This window comes from Ahaetulla prasina, chromosome 1 (genome assembly GCF_028640845.1).
Source record: "Ahaetulla prasina isolate Xishuangbanna chromosome 1, ASM2864084v1, whole genome shotgun sequence".
In the NCBI taxonomy this organism is placed as follows: Eukaryota; Metazoa; Chordata; class Lepidosauria; order Squamata; family Colubridae; genus Ahaetulla; species Ahaetulla prasina.
Window position 1 is genome coordinate 108,889,419 of NC_080539.1, and position 21,976 is coordinate 108,911,394.

The 21,976-nt window shown below is 37.6% G+C and overlaps 1 protein-coding gene across 1 annotated transcript in view; it reads right to left on the reverse strand.

Moving 5' to 3' along the window:
• The window catches only part of RSPO3 (R-spondin 3), a 75,567-nt gene extending 66,907 nt beyond the window's left edge, over positions 1-8,660 (reverse strand). The window contains exon 1 of the mRNA XM_058172256.1: positions 8,332-8,660. Within this exon, the coding sequence (XP_058028239.1) occupies positions 8,332-8,431 (100 nt within the window). The 5' untranslated portion in view covers positions 8,432-8,660. The remainder of the gene's footprint in view (positions 1-8,331) is intronic.
• Positions 8,661-21,976: the final 13,316 nt, after the last annotated feature.

Sequence of the window (21,976 nt, forward strand, 5' to 3'; positions counted from 1 at the left end):
ACGCTCTTCCCCTGGGGGCCGCCAGCCGACATTGGTTGGCTGACGGCACCCTAAGGAGGCCCTCCCTGTGAGAGCGCACTGGACGCACCGGACAATGGGAGGGAACTGGCGGCAGCAGGCGGTCCCGTAAATATCCCGGTCCGATGCCATGGAGTGCTTTAAAGGTGATAACCAACACCTTGAAGCGCACCCGGAAGACCACCGGCAACCAATGCAGCCCACGCAATTAATTAAAATAGGAGGGAAATAAATAAATGAGGAATAGAACAGAAATATGTTAAGACATACCTAAAAAGTTCTTATTTTCTATTGTTCTTTCAAAAATTACTAGGAATTTATATGGGTTTAGAAGATCTAACAGGTTCAGGCCTAATTAATTATGGAATATAGACCACTAGGGAATTACCAACCTATAGGCTGAACTGAGAAGTAAAAAAAAAAAATGCCAGAAGGCGACAATGGAAAACCAGTTCCATGTTGTTTCCAAGAAAACATGGCAGATGTACATGACCATGAGCAAAGTTAGATTTAAATCTATTCCATTTCTTAAACATGCCAACTATAATACAAATTATTTTGGATTTGTTTTATATATTTTGGTATCATATTGTCTTTTTTATATATTGTCCTTAATATCCTTATTTTCAAAAGAAGGTTGCAACTTTTGTAAGCAATTCTGCCATGCTGCCACTGGACAGAAGACTCAGATAGAAGGGAGGAAAGGCAGCACAGATACCTGCAATATTCTTTGCAGCCTACTTTTCCACACGATCTTGATAGTTTTTACTGAAGGATAGTTTCAGGGCAGAGATTGGTAAATCCCCTGCCATCTTTTCTCTCTCTCACCCAGTATTATTTAAAACTGACCATCAGTCGCTTTTCTGAATATGTGATGGGGATGGGTTGGGTATTTTGTTTTAATTTTAAATGTGTGTGTGTTTGTGTGGCCTTGGAAATTTCAGTCTTTTGATTGAGATGCTATGGAAGCTGGAGAGACTGTTAACCTCTCAGAGACAATGTCAGTAGATTTCTCCTGATAGCAGGTCGTATCTGACTAATGTAGCATCAATAGGAAGTTAGGAGAAATGATACTAGATAATTTTCTGTTGCCTACCAATAACTTTTCTTAATAGGAGAAGCCTAAGACTTATGATCGTTGGTTCTTTTGTTTTATAAAGTCAAAAAAACCCCTATCCAAGCAAATGATTTTTTGAAAAGATTGTAACCGCTCCTTCCTTCCTTCCTTCCTCCCTCCCTCCCTCCCTCCCTCCCTCCCTCCCATAGAAACTGTTCAATAATAACAATGCACTGAGGGAAGGCAAGCTCCTCTGGCAAAGCAGGGAAACAGAGCTCAGATCCTGAAGCCCCAGTGCAGTTTCCTTCTTCACGGAGCTGAATTCTGCAGACAAGTTTCTTGTTCTTTTTTTATTTTTTTTATTTATTTTTTATTTATTTGTCACAACGGTATATATAAGCATAAGCATGAAATAACTATACAATATATAAGCATATATATAAGCATAAGTATGTAATAACTATATTAATTAGATATAATGAAAGGAAACAATAGGACAGGAACGGTAGGCACGCTTGTGCTCTTACGCACGCCCCTTACGGACCTCTTAGGAATGGGGTGAGGTCAATAGTAGACAGTTTTTGGTTAAAGCTTTGGGGATTTTGAGAAGAGACCACAGAGTCAGGTAGTGTGTTCCAAGTATTAATAACTCTGTTACTAATACTGCTGCTGCTACTACTACTACTACTACTACTAATAATAATACATAATACATAATAATAATTCCATCTGCTTAATGACCACAACCACAAACAGGAGCATCAAGCAGTCATTGGGCAAAATAGTCACACAGGTGTCATGCTTAACAACTGCTTTGCTCAATGACTGAGGCTCCAGAGCCAATTGATCCAGTCCCAGCTCCTACCCTACCCTTTGGAGGATCCTTTTGTATCCCCTGAGGTGAGACCCACACCTAGCCTCCTGATCTTCCATAAAACCTGAAAACCTGGCTCTGGGGCCCCAAAGGGAGTGCACCATTCGGGATGTGGCTATTGGGTTAAGAAAAGACCTATCTCTTCCCGTGTACTTTATACTCCACTCCTCCTCACCACTTTACTTATTATTGCTGTTGTTATTTATTGTTTTGTTATTTTAATGTCTATCAGTTTTAAAGTTTGTAAGCCTTTATAGGTGGCACATAAATCTAATAAATAAATAATAATATATAAGACATTATGGTTTTAAGTCGCAGCCTGTACTGGTAGGAAGATCTATGTATAATCATAGAGATGAGGGGCGGGGAACTATGACTCTGAAATTCTGGGAGTTGACGTCCACAAGTTATAAAAGGCCATGTTTCCTCATACCTGTTATAGATTGAGGATCACAAACACTTCTTTAACATATCAGAGCTACAGTTCTACACTATCAAAGTGTTGATAGTGTAGAACTGTAGCTCTGATATGTTAAAGAAGGATTCCTTATGACTGGAGGAATAACATAGAGCTTGTTTTGCTCACCCAAAACTAAGAACATTTATGTGGGATGCTTTTCAGTATTTTTCTTCTGCTTATTCCTGCTGTCAAAATAGCTGGAGAGAAAATCCCTTCCCCCTCTTTTTTTTTTTCTATGCTAAGTACAACAGGCACCAAGTAATGTCCAGGCCAATTGTCCAGGCTTCTCTTACATTTATAGAGGATGGAGGAAAAAAAGATGAAAAAATATTCATATATTCATACTGGATGTCTGTTTTCAACTTTCCAAAATAGCTAAACAATCTTTAAAAATATGTACATGAGGAAGCCTACAAATAGATATATACAATGTAAATAATACTAAATAAACAGAACAAATAAGATATAGAAGAAAATGTGACAGCAAAAATTATGGGCTTGATACATTTTTTTCATGTAAATGAACAGGTTGGGGGGTGGGGATATTTCTCCCCCTTAGTCCAAAGTAACCATCCATTTACCTAGGTCAGGGGTCTGCAAATTTGGCTCTTTTAAGACTTGTGGACTTCAACTCCCAGAGGAACTCAAGTCCACAAGTCTTAAAAGAGCCAAGTTTGCAGACCCCTGACCTAGGGGATGTCATGAGTGATGTCCTATAAAAAGATAAGATGAAACATCTAAAGACATAATAGTCTAAAAACAAAGTCTGATTCTGCATCACATATAATGATATTACTTAATGCTTCTACTACAATGCATGTGAAAATCAGTCTCAAGACCAGAATAAGTATTAGTTACTGGGTCACAGGTAAATTAACACATGCATGGACACAGACACACAAAAGCAGCAAACCAACAAACAAAAAGTAGCTGCATTAATTATTCTACTTCAAGACTACAATGTTTTATTTACTGTATTGTTTGTTGCAAATTTGGGGGAAATGTCTGTTATATGTCTCTTGAGTCTTTATTTTTCATCTAATTCCTTAGTAAATAGAAGAAGCTGTTTATTGATTGATTTTTATCAGAGAATCTCTTCAAATTGTAGATATTGTAATTGTAATATATACTATTATTTCTCCATGTAAAATGACAGAAAATAAGACTTATTGAATGAAATGGAATATATTTCAGAAAATATGTGTTTTAGCTCTTTCATTGTTACACTATTATCCTTTTAAATTCTCAACTGTGTTAATTTTAAAAACTTTTATCTAAATAAAACACAGAAAATTCCACCGCTAATGTCTTTAAATCTTTCTATTGCATGCTATATATTATCTGAATAAATTACAGCTGAAATATTGGCTTTATCTGCTGTAAAAGTGTGTTTCTGCTGACAGTGCAGTTTTCTCAAAGTTAGTCCTCAACTGATCCTCAGATGAACTTAATACAGCAATCTTTCCAGAAATGATAAAATAAATGTCTTCTTTCTGACAGGAAAATACTTTATAAGTTAAATATGAATACTGTAAGGTGATTACTTCACTTCACTTTCATGCAAGGCAAAGCAGGACTATTAGGTTGACCACAAAAGAAACTTTTGTTCTTTCAGAAAAAGAAGAAACCATTATTCATTTTAAATGTATTCCATTAATTTATTCATGATGAATAAACTACTTGAATACATGAACATTGTTTTCTGGAAAGAACATTACCAAATATCATTTTTGGTTTACACAGGAAATTTAAGGTTCTCATGAAGTCTGCCCACTAGAAGAAAATGTGACCACATACCAGTAGTCTGTTCACCACAACTTGTTTTTCCCCTGTTGTTTTTCTGGTTTCTTCACCCATAAGCCAAAGCCTCATAGTCTGAAACTCAAAAGTTGTTTTTTAATTGTCCTAATTTAAAAAGGAGGAAATATTAGATCCAATTATTGTGTTTTGCAAAAACTAGGAGAGGTCCAGTGAAAGGACAGTGCAGCCACCCCACACCCCCAATTTCTGCCTCACTCTTGTGGACAAGTGAGTGCATTTCCCTTTTTCTTCCTGTCTTCCTGCACTCACCTACTGTATATCCAGGAAAAGTGATGGTTTACAGTTGGATAAAGAGTTAAATCCCATCCTAAATTCAAAGCCAATTTTGAAACATTCCTACGTTCCATCTTCCTCACCAATACATTTTGTACAAATATTCTTGCAGATGCAGATAAGATACTATGTGGAAGAATAAAAAGAATAGAAGACACACAACTCCAGGATTTTCACTTGCTGAAACTGTTGTATTTCACTAGCAATGCTGCTGAATTTAGAAAATACCAGCAGCTGATAAGTGATAAATATTAATGTTGGATGTCTACCACCATTCATTTAAATGAAATCTCTTCTTAGTTACTTTTCAAAACTGCACCCGACTCTCTTTGTATGCTTTTCTTCCCTTGCTCTGACCCCAAGTAACAGGAGTAGCTATCTTTATAGTAAATCTTCGTCCAACAGTGGATAATTTTACATTACCTGATTAATTTGTAATGATGATAAGCTATTATCTCACATGCTGATTAAAAATCTGCTGATTTTATCAGCATCATCTCGTCTGATCATTCTCTTCTACCCAAATGTTCATTGTTTCCAAATGCAAGTTTAGTGCCTGTGATTGTTGCTTTGGAAGACAAATTGTTGATAGAAGCAAAGTAGAGGCCTTTTAAATAATTGCATAAAGTTCCAGGTAGCACTTCACCCTTGTAATCTTTGAGCACACTTGCAAGAAGCAAGCCCACATCTGCAAAGGGAAGAGTGACTTAAGTGTATATGAGTTCTGAATGGATTTTTGCAGCAGTCACCAGAGGTCGCACCTCTCACAGTTTTAGAGCTCTGTGCAAACAACTGAAAATTCAGAAGGAGAGGGAAAACCTTGGAGAAAATTGAATTGAGTAGGTAATGCCCAGAGAAGTCCTTTCTCTTTCTTAAATAATTATCCGTTCATTTGGGCAAATGGGAAAATGAAACTATTTTCAGTTTGTAACTTTTTTACTCATGGATCCTGAAGAATCTGTTTTCTTGATTCATACTCTTTTTTCAATCTCAGGGAGATATAAATAAAACATATATAGGTATTCTTGCAGTGTCTAGGCTACTTCTGTATGAAAATACAGTTTTCCTATTAAGTCTGGATCTTTGATTGCAAGCAAGCATAATCTGAAAATGTAATCCTATGCCAACTTCATTGATGGGGATATGGTTCCCCAAGGCCATTTCTCATAAGTGATAGAGACTGTTACCTAAATATCACTGTAATCAATCAGCTCAGTAATTTTAGAGGATGCTAGTAAGGTACCAATGCAAGTCAGTGTATATAAGACAACAATAGATAAAAACTTTGCCGTGCAAATGTAGACTCTGGAGTTTGATTTCTGAATGCCAATTTGGACATCCATCAGAATCAAACAACAAGCAAGTACAAATAACTTCCCCATTCCACTGTAAGTGCGGGAACAAAAGAGAAATCAGGAGAAATTGGTTTATTTTAGCCTTCCTATTGGACAGATGACTGAATTTATTAGCATTCAATGAGATAACACATATACAACACTTAAATATTTTCATTGGATACATTTAATCCTGATTAAATGATTTGTTTTATTTTTGCTTGAGAGACGGGGCAGTGAGGAAAGAGCCCCCACATCTGTTTGGTGACCTTTTAGCAACTCTGAAACCAAACCTATCTAGAGACCAGTCTTACTAGCTAGACTGCAGAAAAGCATAAAACATAGAAGTCCATTGCCCAAGGTAATCACCTGATTTGTTTGTCAAAGCCTGATTACCTTTCCTTCTCTCAGTTCACTGGATTGTAGAATGTCTGAAGATCCCTTGCAAAAAGTGACGTTTCCAGGGAACCTTCAGTGAAATCAGACAGATCTTCTTTTTCAGAGTCCAATGCTACAAAGAAAGTCTTTCAAGTGATATGCATGCCATAGTGGGGAAAGGGAAGGTTGGGCAAAACCTAGGAAATAACCCAGTGTACTTTTAAAAAAAATGAATACAGACGGCTGTGTGTTCTGACATTCCCTTCTCCCTATCAGAATAGAGCCATTAAGCAAATACTCGTTGGAGAAATACTCGTGAAGATGAAGCGGTCCCAGAGGGCTTGCTAACACTTTCAGAAAGGCCTTAGAAATATAAATCTTGGACTAGGCCAGATGGACATTTTTGTTTTCTGTTTTATTTTCTATAAAGTGTTGTACACAAGAGAGATAGGAAAAGGTAACTCTGCCTCCTTCAACCTGATGTCCTCTGGTGCATAACTTTTAATCCAAATGGGCTGGAATAGACCAGAATGGGGTATGATAATGAGAGAAAGAGCATCTCTCAAGATAGTACCAGAAGTGAAAAGCAAGAAGTAACTAACTGCCACTCTTCTGAACTTACCATACTCTTTTTTTTTAAAAAAAATCCCTTTTTCCACCTAACACTACAAACAAATTAACACACATATTTAATTATATATTTTATTTAGCTTTGAGACTCCCTCAGCCACTGCCTTGAAAATGAAGCTATGAGACAAGATCATCAATTGATATCCTTTGGTATCCTGGAACACCATAGTTAGATGTAGCTATGTTTGGAAAAAATAGCATCCATCATTGTCACTACAAAGTTCCTAGGCCTCTACATATTTCTGAGTAAGAGCAAAACACAATCCAGCCAAAATTAAGCCAGCGAGATTTATGATGCATAAATGAAAATATACTATTGAAATCAGTGACAGGCACAAATCTATAAATACTTCCATGTGACAAAGTTGAATTTATTTCTCAGTGAAAATGCTGAGGTTGCAATGCTCAGCAGTACTCAGCTATGTGTGTTGTGGTTTTGGGGGGCTTATTTGTTGAACAATATTAATTTGGGATCTTTTTGTGACCTTTAGATTGACCAGTTATCCTCCCTCCTTAGAGATGTGAGCTAGGTTGGATGATCCTTGCTTCCTCCAGCCTCAAGGTAAATTTTTGACAAAAATCTTCTCTTAGGGCATTTATTTCAACATTCCAATATTGTGGTTCAAGAAAAGCCTACCTCTCCCCATACATTTCCTATGTGTCTGTCTGTTTGCCTTTCTTTCTCGTTTTCTTTTTACTGGCTACAGCATGTAACCCATTCACCAAAGGGAGATCAGTACACCACTAGGAGCTTAGAAGGAAGACAGACCACATTTCAATAGTTCTGCAAAAGGATCCGCAGGCACTTGCTGGAACCCAGCTGGGCCTCACCAGAGCTCCATTGCATCGGGAGCAGGAGAAGCTAATCAGCCACACATCCTATAATTGGTTGTGGGGCACAGTTAGGCTTCTCGGATCCCGAATGACAATCCAGCTAGAGGAAAGGGGTAGGCTAATACATAAGGAAGAGGTTAAGCTTTGGTTAATCAAATTTCGCCTGGATCGTTTCTAAGCTTTTGACGAACAAAGAAAGGCCGAGAAAAGCTTTTCCTTCGCAGACCATACAGCGAAATCCATTTTTGAAATGACTTGGAGTTTGTAGGCTTTCTTCCACTAATTTAACAAGACTCACGCAGAACAATCATAAACGTACTTACTTACTCGGAGGCAAATTTCCTGAAAACCGGTCTCTGTTCCTACACATCTTCCACATCAAACCCCACCGCTACATTTGCTTCAGTGCATTTATAGGATCGCTGTGCGCGGGCAAAGAGACGCTGCAACCCTAGATGTTTTTTACCTGGCACAGCAACCGCACTGAATTGTAACGGCGATCCTTCTCTGCAGAAGCCTAAATAAATATCATTAACAGTGAGCCTTCACTACAGGAGTCTAAACCTTCATTTTAAGACCACAGCTATTCCGCCGGGATAGCGAGGCGCTCAGCCCCGCTTCAAGAGAGGCGCTTGGAGAAAGGCGCACTTACTTCTTCCCTGTCGTCGTACTCTGGAAGGGTGCTCCTGGCCGCCAACGTATTCCATTAAGTTCCAAGTGATAAAGAACCAAGAAACCAGTCGCAATTGCATAGTAACCCTGTAAAAGTTCTCGTCTAGTGTCCTTTGGGGAGGAGGAGGAGGAGACGCGGGGAAGGGGAAGAGGGTGCGGAAGAGCAGCAGAAATACCTGTCTCTGAGAAACGGCTCCTGATCTTCTTCTTTAAAAGAAAAAAAAGGGGTGGGGGAGTGTGTGGGTGGGGGAGGGAAAGGGTAAGGGGCGCAAACTCTGGCCGAGGACGATCGATTAGTGCACTTTCCGATTGCCCCGACGATGATCTCCTCCTGACAGTCTCGTCGAAAGGATGGCGAGGAATGGCAGCAGCCCAGATAGGGGAGCGATAGACCCGATCGACCTCAGGGCAGAGACCATTCTGCCGAAGGAAGGGGACGGGGCGGGGGTGGGGGGCAGCGGGAAGCGGGGGGGGGTTCCCTAATAAAAAGGTGGGAGGGGGAGAGCCAGGCTTGGTCGGGGGTTCACGCTCTGCTCCGGCTACGGGACGGCCGTCCCATTCGGGAACTCCATGGACAGGTGTGCTCCTCGCCTTGCGCTCCGGCGCTCACGCCCGTCGAAGGACTCCCGGAGAGAATCCCACATGGGGCGGTGGGTGGGTGGGGGGAAAGGAGAGGAAGAAAGATTTTGGGGCAGGTGAGGCGAGCGCCTCAAAAGAGCAGCCCGAAGCTCCTTCAGTACCGAGCGCGTCCTCGGGCTGTCCCGAGGGTTGTTGTTTCGGACATCCCGACTCCTCGCAGCATCTCCGGCAGGGAAAAGGCAGCCGCGTTGAATAGCAGGCTTAGCCCCGTGGAGGCGCGCTTCGCCCCTTGGACGGAGGCAGCCCCGTTAGAAAAACGGCTCCATTCCAGCGGCACCGAAGTCAGAGCAAAAGTCAGCGACCCCTCTCTCCGCTCCGAAAGGGCCGGTTGTGGGAGGCTCCGCTAGGAGGAATAGCTGTCTCCGCTGCGCTGCTGGTTACGGCCAGCCAAGCGCTTCCCTTCCTCTCTTCCCTCCCCGGCTGCCCAGGGCCATTTTTGAAGCCCGCATGAAATGTGGAAAGCCGACTCCAATAGGACGCGCGGCAGCTTGGGCGAGGAACTTCCAATCGGCGGCCGGCGGGCGGGCGGCTCTGCTTCCCGCCGGAGAAGGGAGGGGCGCTGGGCGAGGAGGTGGGGAGCGGGGGGGGGGAGAGGGGAGAGGCGCGAGCGAGCGTGCGTGACCGGGAGCCTCGCGCTTGCCCTTGCGAGTCCTTCTGCCTGGCAAATTGGCCTTTGGCGGGAGGGAGACTCCAAAGTGGTGGCTCCTTAGAGCGCCCCGAGCCACGTTTTTTTCTCCCTTTTCCAATGCAATATTCATCGAGGGAAAGCGTAAACTCGAGGTGTTTTGTTTTGTTTTGTTTTTCCTGAGGCCAGCAAACAGGGAAGCTGGAGCGAGTGACCTTTCGTGTTTTAGAGACGCCTTTGTCCTACACAACATTAAAAGGAATTAAAAGAGTGAGGAAACAGAAGCAGAATAGGTTTGATATAGCAAGTCTGGCTCCTGGTCTGTTTTATTCCAAATTATCTCTTTTGCTATATGACAGGGATCTCTCCAGAATATCTAAGAGAGAAATAGATCATTCATATCTGGAGATTGAAAATGAGGAAGCTGGGTATGGCCTGATAGAAGCTGCCTCAGCTAATGTGTGGATAACTGACAACAGTTGGTTTCTTTTCCTAGATTAGGGAGAATAAACTGAACCCATTGCAACTCACGTGGGGGCAGAACAGATAGTAACATAGAGTAACATAGGAGTAATCGGTTTTCTTTTATCTGCAAATATAAAAGTAAGGGGCCATTAATTTGTTCTAATGACTTTGTGACTTACTCAAAGCCACACTCCCTCCTAATATAGAAAAAATGATTTTGCAAAAGCGGTTTGAATTATAGAGTCTTGATAACTGCTAGAGATGTGGCTCCTGTTTTATTCTAGCAGTTTTTATTCTGTGCCGCCATCTTAATTTTTATAATATATTTGAAAAACAACTCTGTAAAACTCAAAAACTAGCCTCTACGCTGTGATTTTAATAGAGCTTTGTGACTCTTCAAAAGGATCATTTGGTCTGGAGAAGATTCAGTCCAAACTTTCCTTTCAATGGATGTTGAAATCAAATCTTAGAGGTGCTGAATCAAACCAGGAACTAGAATTGAAAATGATTCAATAGACTTTTAGGGTTTACAGAGCTTCAAATATCGTTGCAATTTGCCTTCCCTGTATGAACAAAGTTAGCAGGGATTCTGAGTTGTGTGCTGGGCTGCCTGATAGTGAACTAAGTTTGTGGTCAGTAAGTCGTATTGCTTCCATAAATCCTGCCTCTCCATCTTTGTCAAATATTTTTGTCTCTCACTGTTCTGATAGAATTTGTTAGACAGGTTTGCTTGAGCAGGGAGAAGCCAGAGTCAGATTTATTCTGCTGTTCTTTGTGATCTGGTTTACTGCTTCTGTTGTGATTCTCTAATTCTCCCCCGATTCACAACTTGTTAACCTATCATCCTTAACTTTAAGTTGGTCTGACATAATATAGTTCCACAGTTCTTCATCTTTCAGGTTTTTTTTATTGTTACACCCTTCCCTCCCCAAAATTAAAAATGCTGTTTTTAATTACCTTTTTAAATCATTTAGTTGAAGCATTTTTGTGATATTTGCAAAATACTTTATATACAACTTTCCTGCTTTTCTCAGTTTGCTACAAAGAATGTATAGAAAGTGAAGTCACACGTTTAATTTCATATGGTATATTTGCTCTCTGTGATGTCCTAAATAGTTGGCCCCTGAGTGAAATTATCTACCTATCAGAATTTTGTTAAGGTAGCAAATATTGCTTGAGGCTTCATTTACTTTCTTCTTAGTTTCTTAAAATGACCAAATACAAGCATTATCTTGAATTTCTTTGTGCTGATAAAAGATTACACTTTTATGCTTATCCTACAAACACAACTAGAAGTTCAGCCCTGAAAATGGGACCAAGGCCGACCAGTCTAATATCTGGTCAGTTCATTAGATTTATGACCTGGCTTTCTTCTGGAGCACAAGATGGCTTATGTAAACATTTCATTTAATTTCTATCTATAACAGCATTTAAGTTCTATCTATATCTTACAGGTGGGCCACCCTACCTGTAAGGTAGGGTGACCCACATGAGAGAGACCAGTCAAAATCACTCACTTAACTTCTAAGGCTACAATGGACTTTCAGCCATCTTTCACCATGAGGTTTACTAGTCTTGGTCCAATATTGTCATCTTCACTCTGTTATAGATGGGACAGACTTAAATCTTCTGATATGGAAGCCAGCCTGATTACAGGCTGTAGCTCAGTTAACTGTTTCTGAAACCATGAAGAGTGAATGTCACTTTCTCCACAGCGTTGTATTGTATGATGGTATCCTTTTTTTTTTTGCTAATAAGTGTACAACATTGCGAACAAGCCACAATCCTAACTCAGTTGCCAAGCTTTGTAAACATATTTTACTTAGCTTTACATCCAACCAAAGCCAATAATGAGGCATTAAGCCATTATCTGAGGCAACAAAGCTATACTCGCTCATCAGCAAATCCTTAGGCATTCTGCAATACCATGGCATGTTTGGAGAGCCAAGTGAGAATTTTTTTTAAAGAAACCTACTATATTTTTTTCATTATTTTTAAATTAAAGTAGGATATTTTCTGCAATGGTGCAAAAGTATTTATGGAGACTTTATTGAATTATTTGGAGTGCATCCTCTTTCCTAATTCTTGCCTTAAAGGAGGTATTGTTTTAAACATTGTTTCAGTGCCACTCTTTCTGGACAAAATTTTGCAGGTTTAATGCCATCTACTAGTTTTATCCCATCCCATGGTGAGTGGGGGGGATGACATACATTTTGACTCTTTTTCCATCTTAGTCTAAAATCCAAATAGGCTATTCTATCAATTGAATATATTGGTTCAAATAGACTCTCGTCTTTAGATCAAATTTCTCAATCTTGCCACCTTTGGAACAAAAAATTCACATTCAAAATGATTGTTGGGGATTGGATGTCCCTATCCAAGGATTGGATGTGTAATTGTTATATCTTTAATTTTTAGGTAGATTGAAAATTTTAAATGTCATCTGCATATAAATTCATACTAATAAATTGCTATCAACAGATTTCTGATAGACTACTGATTAGCTTAAGCTTTTCCCTTTTCCATCACAACATCTCCATGTTAAAAAAAATGTAGGAACAGAATTTCTGCTTGGGAATCAAACATAAAGCACCTTGAATGCCAAAGGATAACTAGCTAAAATACTGTCAGACTTTTCAGCTGAAAAATTTTGCTTATAGGAAGTTTAAGTTTGGGACGACAGGTTTTAAAAAGAAAGCAAGTATAAAATATTTTCATGTGGTATGTAGTTAGGTTACTTGTCCTTACAACAGGACTGAAAAATAATAACTTGGTCATGAAATTACATTTTAATTTCGGAATTCTTAAGCCAAAGGGTAACATTTTCATTATATCCTGCACATTATTAAAAACGTCTACAATAGAAAATGGAATAACTACTATACATCTTAGCAACTCTATTGAAATTGTGTGGGAAATATTGGAGGAAATGCTTATAGTTTAAAGGTGCACTTTAGCAAAAGCTGGTCCTAAAACACTTTCTGATCCTAAGTGCATTTATTTGAAAGTAAAACTTACTGAGGTAGAAATTGTATTATGTTGAATGTTTTGAAAGAAAAAGCTAATGATTAACTTAAGCTTGGTTTATTTCAATATAATTTAGTCACCACTGTTCCCCCCCCACCCACAGGATAGGCTGCATTTTATTTGCAGCCCAGATTGTCCAGAAATGAGGGTTTTAATTGTCCCCATCTTTCTTAACGAGGATATTTCATCTAACTAATTTCATTTTCATGGATAGTGTAATTTATGCATTTTAAAGAAATGAATCAAAATCATATTTATAGGTGGTTTCATCCTTCATTAGAAATGTACGTTCTTGTAAAACAAAGACAGTGTCTGAAAAATAGGAAAAAGAATCTCTGCCTGCCTCATTAAATATTCAGATTTAATTTAGTTAATGCAACAGATTCAGAACAGTCACCAAAAGTTGAAGATTGCTGTATAAATCAATGGCATTACTGTTTCGAATCCCTTAATTGATTCAGAAGTCACATTGATTTTAACCCCTTTCCTTATTTAGCAGACTGGACTAGCTTTTACATATGAATATTTATTCAAGAAAATATTAGTATTTTTTGCAAATAAACAGTTATGATACTTCTCTTTTGCCTATAATCAATAAACTTCTGTTAAAAAAATAAGACACTTACTGCCCACACTTTCAGTTAAATCAGAAGTCATTAAGTCATTAAGTTAAAATATGCATCTTGGGAATTCTGCTTTCTCCTTTTGGCTGTATTGACAAATATCTCTATCATAAAAAATAATGGATTTAAATTTCTGTGGGAGATTTTATTTGAACGGGAGTCCAGGGAAAAACCTCCTAATCCTTACTAAGACAGATGGGAAGGGAGCACAAGGTAGATATAAGTAAACAGTAATTCAGCCTATGAATGGTTAGTTTTGACCATAGGGATGGTGTTAATAAAGAAGCAAAATAAGAGGCAAAAAGAATATACGGACGAATCAACCCACAGCAAACCTGGGTTGTTCAGCTGCATAAATATTAAAGGAAAGATGGATTTTGACGAAGCATAAGGAAAACAGAGAGAGTACATTTTCATTATTGACATTTCTACACATATAAGTTCACAACTATACACATGTCAAAACATATATATCAATAATATTTTTCTAGATAAACCTTCACGCAAGGACGTGGCAAACAGATATATTGCATTGTTTTATTCTATCACTGTTTACATATAACATTTAATAACTCAGATGACAGAAAAGGCTTATGAAGTGTGTTCTGGATTCACAAAAGGCAAGATTAAAAAAAAACATTAAAGTAAATTCAGTTTAAATCACTGGCTGTCTTTAAAGCTTGGAGAATTATTTATTGAATATTGGTCGGGATATAGGAAAGATTTAAATGATCAGAATGAAAAAAATCCCACCCTCTAAATATCATTTAAAATTAGTAATGGTCTATGTTTCCATTTCCATAAGAGAAAAATTGAAAATATTTTACCCTTTGATATTACTATTAAAAGCAGTACTGTTGAAGAAAACAGATAATATTCATCATGATGTCCATCTGAATAAAATAATGCTGGCTTTCTATGATCTACAATCTTTACCATCAGGACAATGCTAGTACACATTTCTACACATATAAGTTCACAACTACACACATGTCAAGACATATATATCAATAATATATTTACAGACAGCCCCTAGCAGACTTATGTGCTTTCCTTCAAAAATAGAAACAATATTACTCTAATATTCTTGAGAAAGAATATTGCTTTAATACTGGGAGAGATTTTCAACTCTCAGAGTAAACGTAAATGTAAATAACTAATACTTTGGTTAGTATATAAATCTAACACATGGAAAAATGCACTATTTTTAATTGTTTTAAAATAGAAATCTGCTTGGTTAGCCATGAATATTTGGAAACTCTCAGCAGGCATATGCTTCCCTTTCAGCACTCAGTCTTTTCAAACAGAATGACTATATCAAGCGATGTAGATATTCTTTTAAGTACAAAACTGGACAGGAACAGCTAATAGGTAAAACATGCCAATCAATCTAAGATAAACTTCGGCACTTATGGTATAAATAGGGAGACCTCCCTTCCTTATCCTCAAAACAATCTTGCTGTGATTAGGTGACTTCAAAATTACTAATATTTTGTTGTAGAATCATTAATTTTAACATAGCCCATTGAGTATAAAGATGGTTGGTTTGATTTTTGAACTACAGTTAGAGGGGTTGTGATAAAGTGAAAAGAGCACTATAAATTATGAAAGCATAGGATTATGGCAGTCAAGTAAACCCTAGATAGATTCATGCGTGGAAATGAAGCATGGGGGAATACACCTAATGCCTGACTGAAAAACAACTATTGACCATGGAAGGAAGATTAGACAAAGTATTTAATATCTCCGAGGCTTGCCTCAGAGGTAATAGAACAAAGAAATCAATAGCTGGCCTCTAGATTGAAAGACAACATTTGAGAGAATTTGCTTGATTGGATTAAAACTAATTAACTTGAGCACTACAAAGCTATGGAATGAAAAACAACCAGATAAAGGTTTTTTTTTGTTTTTTTTTAAAAAAGCATTGTGCCAACATCACGTTCTAACCAGCTGATCTATTTTGGAACTGATTACTTCTGGATTTATCAGTGATCTTATAAATAAAACTGTTGGCCGGTTATTTGGCAATCATGCAATTTGCTTTTACCTGTGATGCTAAGCATTCACATCTGCTCCTAACCATGATGATACTGAAATAAGTGCATACATTGTGACATCACAAGACAACAACTCATATATTAAGGCAGGGGTGTCAAACTCACATCATCACGACGTTGTCATGTGACATATTGTGACTTCCCCCCTTCGCTAAACCAGGTGTGGGCGTGGCCAGCACGTAATGCATCCAGCCCTTGGGCCGCGAGTTTGACAGCCCTGTAGTAAGGGATGATGCTTGTGTCATGATGATGTGACATGTTTCATCATTTGTCCCCATTGCCCAGCCTGATTTTCTGCAGATGTCTATAGTGCTAAAGGATCCCTCTTATCAAAGGAGGAAACGTGTAAGATTTTTATCCTTCTACAACCATCCAGATCACCCTTCTTGTAATTAACATGTTCAGTTTCTGGCTCCATTACCTTTTCTGAAACAAAAACTGTAAGGCAGCCAGATACTGAACTTTTAAATTACAATCAGGTAATTATAAATATAATTCTTTAGCCAAGACTGATGATTCCAATAGAAGTAGGAAGTGAAAGCTAAAATACATTGATGATGATGATGACGATGATGATATCCATTCAGCAAAATCTGATTCTTGAAGATTCTATAGACCACATCTCTCCACATCTGCTCTTGCACTATTTCTTTGAGCTTTTCTATGCTTTGGCTGGTGTCAGCTTTGATGGTGTCCAGCCACCATGTTCTTCAACAGCCTGGTTTCTTTTTACCGCTAACTCTTCCAAACATAATTGCTTTCTCCAGTGAATTTCCCCACGTGACATGGCCAAAGTAAGTGAGATGCTGCTCAATATATATATATATATATAGATAGAATCAAAATGTTCATTTTGTTTTCCTTCTATACCTCAGAATATAGAGAAAAGGGAAAGAAGGAAGCATGGATATAAACATGATTTTTTGGAAAAATCAAGAAGTGAAGCTGAATCTTAAGTTGAATTGATTAAAGAGAATGTTTCAGCCTGAATAGAAAGTATAGAAGTCATGTGCCTTTATTCAGATTCAACTCCTCAAAATTGCATGGACAAATGCTTACTGTCTTGGTCTGTCTGTATTAAAATAACCTATACCTGTTCCAAGAATCCTTATCCTATCTATTCATATTATCCATTGTTTTTCTCTCACTACTTCCCTTAACTGAATAGTACTCAAGAAAGAGCTTTTTAGCTATTCTGGTCTTTGATGTCACTGAAATATTCTTATATAACACATTCTATATTCCTGTTAAGTTTGCCTTTGCCTTCTTCCTTCTTCCTTAAAATTAATTTCCTCTTCATTTCTCCGTAATACTGTCCATCTTTATTCTGAACTTCAAGAATTATCTGCCACCTTCACTATTTCACTACTAACTATAAGTTCATGGAAAATGGAACAAAACCAATTTCTCCATATTGGAGCATGTCTGGACCACTGTTATTCATTACTGTAATTATGTGACTGTAAAGCGAGAACTCTTATTAAAGCCAGGCTGTGGCATGTGAAGGAGTTGTTTCTAAGTAATCAGACATGCAGCAGTTGATATTTTTTTTAAATGTTAGCCATTGTGCTAAAGTAGCAGTGGCGAAGTTCAGAATGACAACAGAAGTTGAAGCCAATAAAGTTATAAAAATATGTCATACACATCTTAATGGGGTAGAGTCTTTCAGCTATACCTGATGTCTGTTGAAAATGTGAAGACTTCATTGCATTCATTGAGAGCTTCTAACATCTGTGTTTTGTAAGATAAAATTAGATAAGCACATTCACTACAGCAAGCCTCTTTTCCTGAAACTATTCATCACATATACACCTTGGAAGTTTTCATGTGTTCATGGAATATGAAATTAAAAAAGAAATATTCAGAGTCTGGTATTCCTTCAGAAAAACAAATTATTGCCAAATAATTGGGAATCAATTTACATATAATATGTGATGCGAAAGATGTATTGCAGGAAGTCACCCAGGCTCTTTGTTGCAGAATATGCTAGTGTTACACCAGCAACAATCCACTCATATAATTCTCTTCTATTCCCCTTATAGTCAGGAAACAACTAGCTCCATCACCTATTTTGCTACCTCCATCAATTTTAGACCTTAACCCCACTACATTTTTCTAAAAAATGCAATATTCCAAAACAATGGATTGCAACTTTATAATATCATCCATTGAATTTCAGCAACATTAATGATAAAACTAGATTATTTTTCAGGGCAGCTACACTGCTATTGCTGGATGAAAACTCTCAATGGTCTTATTTCCAAAGCATTGTTCATCTCTGACTCAGCAAGTACTACAGTCATCCACAGAATCAGAGCCCCATAATCTGGTTCACTCTTTTTACATAACCCTGAACAACTTGAGTACATTAGGTTTTAAATGAATGTGGTACTATACATTTTTTTCCCCATTTCAGGCGTTTTAGATCAAAGGGATGTATTGATTTTGGGGATGGTGGGAAATTTTATATTAGTTTTATGGTTTTCATTGTTTTATTATGATTTGTAAGACATCCAGAATTATGGTAATAAGTGTACATATGGCACACACACACACACACCGTGTTTCTCTGAAAGTAAGACCCTGTCTTATATTTTTTTGAACCCTGAAATAAGTGCTTGGCCTTATTGCCATGCACTCAAAAGTCCGATTGGGCTTATTATAAGCACAAAATAAGTCTTATTTTGGAGAAAACACGATATATATATATATACATACACACACACACACACACACTATATATATATATATATATATATATATATATATATATATATATATATATATATATATATATATATATATATATATATATATAATCAATGGATTTTTTCTAATATATATTTATGTATGTATGTCGGGTAAAATGCTCCCAGGTCAGACCAGCTCACGCGATCCGATAGCGATGGTGGCTGCTGGTTCGGAGGACCGGTTTCAAAAATCCCTGGCCCTGCTCCCCCCGCCTCTGCTAAGCCGCACCATCAGCAGAGGTTGTTGTTGTTTTTTTACTTTTAAAAGCTGGTTTTTCTTCAGCTGCAACATGCCTTTAAAAGTAAAAAAAAGCCTTTGAGGATCCCGCCCCTCAGCTGAGATCGGCATAGCCTTTAAACTTTAAAAAAAAATTAAAGTCTCCTCTGGCGATCTCACCTGAGTTCCTCATCAGCCGAACCTTACTAGAGATTCTAGTAAGTAGAGATTCTAAGGCACTTACCTGATTACTGATGAACGTATGGCTTTTTTCCCAGCCTGAAAGCAGTTTCACTTTCAGCCCAGACAGAATCAATTGCTTAGCTAATCTATTTCCTTAGTGATCAACTAATGCTGGCTGGCTTTGCTGGCTGAGGAACTCTGGGAATTGAAGTCCACAATAAAATAAAATAATAAAATAAAATATTTGTGCAGCTTTCTGAGACTTGGTGTGTTTTTGCAGTGTTTCACTCTAACTACACAAACACACAAAATCTCAGAAAGCTGTATGTGGCATTTTGTGTGTGTGTGTGTGCGCGCGCGCGCGCATGTGTCAGTTGTGTGTGTGTAAAGTGTGAAAGTTGGTTTTTGAGCTTTTTGTGGCTGTGTGAAGTGTGAAGTGCAGCTGCTTTTACATTGTGTGTGTCAGTTGTGTTGTGTTGTTTGTGTGTGTGTAAAGTGTGAAAGTTGGTTTTTGGTACCTCTTATTGTTTTTTATACTTTATTTATTATTTTTATTATTTATTGTTATTGGCCATTCCCACCCAGTCATCTGACCACCAAGCCACGCCCACCAATTAAGCCACGCCCACAGAACCGGTAGGGAAAATTTTTAGATTTCATCCCTGATGTATGTATGTATGTACATATGTATCTATCTATCTATCTATCTATCTATCTATCTATCTATCTATCTATCTATCTATCTATCTATCTATCTATCTACCTATCTATCTATCTATTTAATTTCTATTTCAGCTTATAATACTAAAATTGTAAAACAATTTGAACAATTCAAAAACATTAAAACAGTGAAAACATCCACAAAATAAATAAATACAACCACAACCATGATTATTAATCAAGTAACATTAAGTTTTTAAAGCCTTGCAAAAGGCCAACAGTGTTGGGGCCATTCTAATCTTTGAGGGAGGAATATTCCATAAGGCAGGGGCAACAGCAGAGAAAGCCATCACTAATTGGCTGCAGATTCCATCAACCAGTCAATACCCTTTGGCTGATGGTATCTGTAGCATACCCAGTCTGTTGGATTGAGTACAATGGATAGAAGCTCTTGGGGAAAAAAGACAATTCCTCAGGTAGCCACTAGCCAGGTCCCAAGCAATGTCAGGCTTTAATATAGTATATTGGGTATGATCTATCAAAAATTAAGTACTCTTTAATTATTCTCTTGAAGCATGATTGCTTTTTAGTTGTTTAGATTTTAAATAAATAATTGAAATCAACATGATATTTTGATTTGAATAAAAAACAAAAAACATTATATATGCGTATAATTATCTTAGCTGATAATTTTCAGCCTTTTCAAATAGGATTCAGTCATATGCTTAAGATAGAAAGTTCATAGCTTGTAAGTGTAATTGCTAGAAACATAAAATTACTTTATTATATAACCCAGAACAAAGTAACTAGTTAGTACCATGCTAAACAAAGTTAAACAATAGATCCTAATTTGTTTTTCTCTTAAATTTTCCAGTAAAGTACCATTTAAAATCATTTTATCCTTTAATGCTACAGGAATCTTTGCTGTCATAAATACTGGCTTTGTTTTTTAATGAGGTTTTTCCATGGAAATAATACAAATATACCTGCTTTATTTGTATAACTAGTCCAAAAATTTAAAATTCTTTTTAATTATGAAAAACAAGTAACATAGCTGCAACAGCTATCTCATCAGATGTGGAGGTAAGAGAAAACAAATAGTCTTTGAAGTGGAGTAAATGTTCAGCCCTATTTTTTTTTATGTTGCCTTTTTCCAGCATGAAGAAGGCTGAAAAAAATATGGACCTGAATCACTGGGGAAATTGCCATTTAATTCTATATGTTATGACTTCACAATCTGAGGGGGGGTGGGAGGGTAGAAGAGAAGGCTATTTCAGATCTAATGCCAGGAGGTACAGCAAAGATCACAGTAAAGCTGGGAAGAGACATGGCTAGAACAGCTTTGATTTGATCTAAAGATTTCTCAACATTCCACTGTGATCTTGACCAAGTGGGAACTATGATCAGTGAAAAAGATTAACACAAAATAACCACTGTTGTTTTCATCCTGCCTTTGACACACAAAGCCTTAGAGTTTTTTTGGAACAATCCATGACTGAAGTACTCTTATTTGCCATTAGGATGTCCTTGTCAAAAACAATGCAAATCTTCTATTCAAAATCTCTAGGAAGGAAGGAAGGAAGGAAGGAAGGAAGGAAGGAAGGAAGGAAGGAAGGAAGGAAGGAAGGAAGGAAGGAAGGAAGGAAGGAAGGAAGGATAAGCTCCAAATTCAATAAATAGACACTTTTAGGGAGCTGGTTCTTTACTGCTGATTGTCCCAAGTGTGATATTCAGAAGCATTCTATCTCAGAACATAGGCATTCTGTCTTATTTTGCTATTATAACTAAAAATTTTCTTTGAACTGTGAGAAACCTAGCTATAATATTATTAATGTAACCTATCAATTTCCTCCCTCTTCCCTATCATCTTGCATTTCAGTATGATCATGAACAAAATATTTTATAGTGATAGAATTAATCTCAGTACTACTAATTTAACACCATAATCAAAGGATTAAAACAAGATATCATTGTCTAATGAGCTTTAAAAACCTGGTCAATGTAACTGAGTAGCTCAAATCATGAGCTTTGGTCCAATGATCTTTTGAGATCATTACTGTAAAAGGATCCTTTCATTATTTAAAGACAAGATAGATACATTCTATATTTATTAAAAATAATAAAACCTAGTAAAAGTTATTATGAAACAATGGTAAGTTAATCAAGGCTTAAAATTTAAAATATTCTAGGTGCAAATTTTACACATCTGCTATTTAATTTGTTTCTGAATGATCAGAGTTAGTCTAGACCAGCAAAGCTGGCTGGGGCATTCTGGGAGTTGAAGTCCTCCAGGCTTAAAGTTGCCAAGGTTGGAGACCCCCGGTCTAGACCAAGGGTGCCAAACTTGTGGTCCGCAGGCTGGATGCCTCATGTGCTGGC